This window comes from Dendroctonus ponderosae, unplaced genomic scaffold (assembly GCF_020466585.1).
Source record: "Dendroctonus ponderosae isolate FM_Combo_2020 unplaced genomic scaffold, Dpon_F_20191213v2 Dpon_F_20191213_6, whole genome shotgun sequence".
NCBI lineage: Eukaryota > Metazoa > Arthropoda > Insecta > Coleoptera > Curculionidae > Dendroctonus > Dendroctonus ponderosae.
In genome coordinates, this window is record NW_026018814.1 from 1817376 (window position 1) to 1823936 (window position 6561).

The following is a 6561-nucleotide window of genomic DNA, read 5'->3' on the forward strand; positions in this document are numbered from 1 at the left end:
CTTTTTGGGAGCCTCCGAACTTTTTGTGTTTCAGCAAACCTTTGCCTTCAAAATACCCCAGAAAGGAAAATCCATCGGGTTCGCATCCGGGGAATTTTCCGTCCATTGAGGCGAAGAAATTAAGCCAAAAACCCTTGTTGAAATGTTTGTTTGTCCAGGGTTTCAATACACCTTCAAAAGCCTTTTACGGTTGCATTATCTTTTAGTCCACAAACAAAAAAGCCACTAGCGGCAGGTCCATGCGATTATATTCGTATACATAAACAAGTTCAAGCTCAAAATACTAAGAGTTTTTCCGAAAATGTGCACTTCGACTCGATATGATTTCAAGCAGTCATAGGCAGTAACATTAGAGTATTTTCTGCTGTATTGGTGGTAACACATTTCCGGGCTAATTAAGATAACGAAATTTAATTAATCGAGCGCACAGTTCCATTGCGCGGTGCCGCTCTTAAACCCTCTCAAACTAATTAATATTTGATAAACAGACCACAAGTGACGACAATGACCTTTGATTGATTAAATGGTAGTTGAAATCAACGCGTCAGGATGCTCAATTATTAAAAGTGGAGGAAAGGAACTGAAAAATAATTGATGGTAGTGCCTGGCTTGGGAACAGTTTTCCGATAAACGCCGCACATGTAAAGGAAAAGACCCGTTTCATAAGTTATAAAGGGAAATGCAAGAATGGAACAATAACAGGTTGGACTGTTTTATTTATTGGGGCCGAGGGGAAATGCAATGACTAAATTTGTTCGAATATAAAGTGAAAGATAATTAGCTTTGACCGAATATCAATGATAAGTTCAAATGGTTTCAAGCTCACTGTTGCACAGTTCCCTCATTGGTTACCAGCGGTTTTGTAAGCGCAACTACCACTATTTGGAAAAGGAAAGAGCGCCGTTACTTCAATTTTCTTTGGCATTGATTGATTTCAATTTGATTGCAATTGGATTATCTAAGCGTCATTGACGCTAATCGAATGAAAGGGATCTTTTCTCAATGCAAAGACAGCTGTTTAATTATTTCGTTTATATCAGTCCTTACTTGGAGCGTTTTTATCACTGATACGCATGTGGGTTTTAGCATTTACCTGAATCAATCAGCTCTACTCAGACTTGATGGTACGATTTTTATTTTTTTACTGGAAAATGATGCGTTCAACGCAGGAAACTTAACGAGAGGTTTTTTCGTTGCAACTTCTAAACAAGCAATAAAAGTGCAACATTATTTTTTATGTGCGAGCTCGACTGGTGTACGCAAAAAGTGCTTGATCCAATAGAAAATTTAAAAAAAATTAACTTATTTTTAAATCATTCTGTATGTTTCAGTCGTATTCCTGCTTTCACCACATTTTTGTTGGTTTTTGGGTCGTAACATTTTTATTTTCATGTTTTTCAAATTTATGAAATGATCCGTTGACTGCTTTCTGTTGTTTTAAAGCTGATTTTCCATCAAATTCATTTTGCATTCGCATTTTTAGTGCTTAATTAAACAAAATCAAATTAATTCAATACTTACCGCTCTTCCACCTAACACTTCACTTAAAATTGGTGCAACGACAGCTGAGGATAACAGATGATAAAATAAAAAAATTGTTGGAGTTAAATTGAAAAATCTTTTATTAGCCATATAATAATATATTTAACAGCAGCTACAATACAAAATTTACATACTATATAATAACTTCAATATAGTTTAATATGATTATAATACATAGGATTTACAAAATGCCTGGATTTATTTTACATGATGAAAAAATATTGCTAAACTCGTAATCTCTTATAATTCGTTCACCAATAAGAAAAAGTCAACAATGTGAAAAATGAATAACGATCGCCTTCTTCTTCACCCTTCTTGTACGAAAACAATTTCGCTTTTCGAAAATATCCGTCCCAAAATCTGTACACTCGACGGATTGACAAAAGTGCCATCATCTGCAAATCGAAATAGAAATTCGTCCCGCTTCGGTAAAAATTATTGCAATAATCGAAACTTATCGCATAACATCTTTTCAACAAAAACAATCTTTACATATGAGCAATTTTTACATTCTATTTACAAACTGCCAATGAAGATGCAGAGAATATACCCAAAAGTTACAGTCAAAAATGAAATTCAGAGCAAAATTGAGAATTGTTTAGGCTAATCAACAAACCCTACACGATTAATTTTTCGAAGCCCTTTGTCGAGCTCCAATAAAGGCAAACAAAGTTCTTATTAGTGCCACGAAAATAGAAAGAAGTCTTTGATTTTAAGGCCGAAAATTTGTTTTTGGAACATTTTTTTCATACAAGGGAATTTCGTTGTATTGATTAGCCCAATATAAACTTCGACCTTTCAAGTCGATTCCTACAATCTAAGTCAGTCGAAACTTATACAGGCTGTGTAAAAATAATGGAAACATGCGAGTAATCGGAGAAACGGTGACGCAGATATTTCCATCTTAGTTACACGCACCGCATTTCAGGTAACTCTGCAACTGTCTTTGTCTAAATAACATACTACTGGGTACAAAAATACACCGAATGTTACACTACTTTTTTCATACTGTACCATTTTCAGGCTCATAAAATTTTAAAATTCGAAAACTCTTATTATATAAGGACAGTCGATCTAATTTTTATTATTATTAAATATTATCATTATTATTATATAAATCTTTTATCAGCACAAATACTAGTTTTTTTGGAAAACGCTGTCGATCAGTGTAAAGTATTCATCCATTTGCGGCCTTATTACTAGCGTATAATGAAGTTAATGTACCTGTAAAGATTAATCGAAAAAAGGAATGAATCCCAGTCCAGACTTCGAAACAAACAAAAACCCGGCAAATTTTATCAATTAAACCCTTGTTAACTTTCATGACATAGGTAGGTTGGAACAGTCGGGCAAACTTTATTTATATAAGCCCGACTACCTAACTTTACCGCAATCCTTTCAAAAACCAGGTCCAAATAATGTTTAAATTAGCCAGTAAGCACCCAAATAAATACAGAGATACTTTACAGCAACAGCGACAGATTAAGAACGCAATAATTTCCCATTAAAAAATGATTTCAGAAAATTGATCGAGAAGAAATGTTATTTCTATTTGTGCTGCACCTAATAATTGTAAATTCTAAACATTGAAAGCACATGTATTGACGCAATGGCATGGCGCCAGTTTATAATATCAATTTATTATAAGAATATCGTTGTCTACTCTAAATAAATTTGAAAACTTTATACGTTATCTTACGTTTTTTAGTTTGTGCATTGACTTGTTAAAGATACAACTGAAAAATAAGAGTTTTAAGCGTAAATAGTCCTGTTTTCGGAGCTCGCGACACTCCAGACCTAAACACCATTGACGAAACGTTTGCATGAGAAGGAACATGAAGAAATTAGTATTTACAACAGACGACAGTGTGCAAAACTTGATTTCTGAATAACAATTTCATTGAATTGACCTTATATTGTCGAATTTTGAAAATGTCCTGAAAATGCGAAAACCTTTGAAATTGCCATTCGAAGCTCTACTTAAAGCAATTATCCAGCATTTGAAGAAATAGTTCCTGATCCAAACCTTAGTTGGGCGTTTGACGAGTATTTAAAGATCACATTAAAGCTGAGTGCACCTCTCGCAATTGAGACAGATTGATCCCGAACGCGATTTGGATCTGGCGAATATTTCTCCACATTCAGATCCAACGAAACCTTAGCCTAACATCACTAGTATTATTAGATCTTAACTTTCACGTACCCAATAACTATATTTTGATAAACCCTTACAGTACCATCTGAGTAAGACATATTTAAGTACAAGATATTTTGGCCAGCAATAATCGTGTAGAGAGTGCCTCTTATATTCACTCAATTTTGGAAATGCTTCTGGAGTCATACGAAAATCTGGTTCTGGTTGTTTCATTTGCCATTTGAAAAAAACTGTTCTTGAGCCACTGTTTCGTTCCAATGCACTTGGGATGTTGGCAAATGGCTAATAATATTTAATAATGATGATAATAATAAAGATTAATTATAAGTAAAGTAGATAAATCAGAGCCTGCAACTACTGGTGTACATGGAGTGTTGTTGGTGCGATGGTTGGTTAGCAATCACGATTTACTTGTGAGTGGCCATGTAGTGAAAAAATTTAACTTTTAAACGACAATTTCTGCGAAATAAATTTCAGCTTATCACTGTTTTTATGTCAATATACAGAATATATAGGTAATGTTGGGATATTTCAGTATAATTGTCTTGATTTATTTATACGTACGATAGATATTTATAAGATAAAATACATATATTCTCTGCCAAAGTCCCCGCATGATGGTGTCGAAGCAAGTAGCAGTTCGCAGTTAGATCGGCAAAACAACAAGAGCCAAATTTGCCAGACTGTGAAACAGAACGCAACTTCTCAATGGTAAGTAAATGTAAATACCCAAAAGTGCATCCGGACAATCGAAAAGCAGCAGCACCTGTAAAAAGTCTACGTAAATCGGATTTTTTCCAAATTTGATCAACCAAAACTAAATTGGTCATCAAAACTATCGAATCAAATCACAGCCTGATATTGTGTCCCATCGCACACGATGGAGCTTAATCTGTCTAAACTAGAGTCGATGAGTGAGCGGTTCACTCACCTCCGACATATCCATTATGAGCTAGGCACTAACAACTGGTAGATCAAAAGAAAGACTGGTGAACCTAACAATGCCTGTTTCTTTTTCATTTATACATATAAAAAATGAGATCAGAAATGGGGTCAAACAATATATAAATAATATATCAACGATATCGTAGTAGCCTCAGTGTAGACTAAAGATAACAATTGTCTTGGACTACAGCGATTGGACTTCCGATACCGATTAGGCAATCGGTTCAACAACAATGATTGTATTTGTCCAGCAGTCTTGAAATTGCTCCCTCAACACATCATAAAGGTTTCTGCTTCCCAATTATTGTCCATGGGGAACAAGCCTGTAGGATAGGTGAAGTCCAAGTGTGAACCTGAGCTATTTGAGGTGTTGTCAAAGCTCGAGTCTAAGTCGGCTAGTCTTGCTAGATCAAGATCGTCTATTGGGAGGAGTTCTAAATTATCTAGGTCTTCTAAGCCATTGGCAATTTGTGCACCATATGTGAGCCTGTCGTCGGGTTCCTCTTTCACTAGGTTCACCCAGGAGTCCTCGTATATTGTCGCACTTTCCGGTGAGTCGGGAGTCTCACAGGATGGACTCGATGGAACCTTGGCTAAGAAGCTAATTGGCGGAAGAGTGGTTGGGAGATTTTGTCTAATTGGATCGTAGGTGTCGTAGCTAATCTCCATTCTGGTCTCCAGCTCCACTTTCGGTTCCACTCGTTCCGCAGAAGAAATCGACGTCAATTTGCCCTTCAGCCTTGAGGCGACCGATTCTGGCACTGTGCGTCTGCTGAAGATTTTCTCTTTCAATGAATCGTTATTGTTGGGCTCATGGCGCTTTGACTTGGAGCTTCTCTTCGATGACTTCTTCGAGGCCGATTTCGGTGTGGGTTTGGCCGTCTTCTTTCTAGGGCGGTACTTGTAATCTGGATATTCCTTTTGGTGAAGTTGGCGCAGCCTCTCGGCTTCCTCAATAAACGGTTGTCTTTCCTCGTCGTTCAGCAACTTCCAACGTTTACCCAAATTTTTCGAAATTTCCGCATTATGCATGTCTGGTGAAACTTCGCAGATTTTCCTGCGCTCGATCTGGGACCACACCATGAACGCGTTCATTGGCCTCTTGATGTGGTTCGGATTGTTCTTTTTTGTCTGCAACAAGGAAAACTACCATTAGTCACAATTCGCATTGTCGGGGCGCGCACGCAAAAACTTGATTTGGATTTTTTCGCACTTTTTACATTCAACAATTAAAAATTCAAATGATATATCGTGACCAGGTTCAGCTTTTAATTCCCCAGCCATTATTTATGAGTCTTAAGCCGAAGCAAGGACACATAAACAATACAATCTAAAAATGGTAGCTTGTCCTTTCACGATTTCTTGGACGCGCGCAACCACGGAACAAACTCACCATACGAACGAACCTCAGCAGGCACGTTTGGTGTATCAAGGATAAGCGTGCGTGGTTTTTAAATGGATAAATACGTAAATATTGTAAGTAATGTCGACATAAAACTGCACATAAAAATGCTGGAAGCCAATTAGCGTCCGGTTTTTACGGAGTGCTTATTAAACGAATTGTTAGCCTATTTAAATGTTTAGTAATATTTAGATTGAGATTTTGCAATGCTGCTGCAGATCACCACCTCTTCAAGGTTGAGCACTTCTACAAACAACCATATTCAATTAAAATCTCTTCCATGGCCAAACCTGTGTACCAAGTGTAGTCATTCCGGAGTTATTGAAGGTAACAACGACCCATGCTTTCCCCAAGGAAGAGCAGATTTCACTCCCCATTCCCTCATGGGACTGGTTTAATTTTTCTTTGAAAGGAAACACTCCGAGAGTTGTCAAGAAATGCATACCTTGAACGTGAAAATATGCAAAAATATTCCTAAGTTGGTGAAGCTCACATTTGAGCAATAATTAGCACATTT

At 36.8% G+C, this 6561-nt stretch overlaps 1 protein-coding gene across 1 annotated transcript in view; it reads right to left on the bottom strand.

The window, feature by feature from the left end:
- Nucleotides 1–1598: 1598 nt before the first annotated feature.
- The window catches only part of LOC109536384 (putative transcription factor SOX-14), a 21239-nt gene continuing 16276 nt past the window's right edge, over nucleotides 1599–6561 (bottom strand). Inside the window, exon 2 of the mRNA XM_019902573.2 lies at nucleotides 1599–5773. Coding sequence (XP_019758132.1) covers nucleotides 4913–5773 — 861 coding nt within the window. The 3' untranslated portion in view covers nucleotides 1599–4912. The remainder of the gene's footprint in view (nucleotides 5774–6561) is intronic.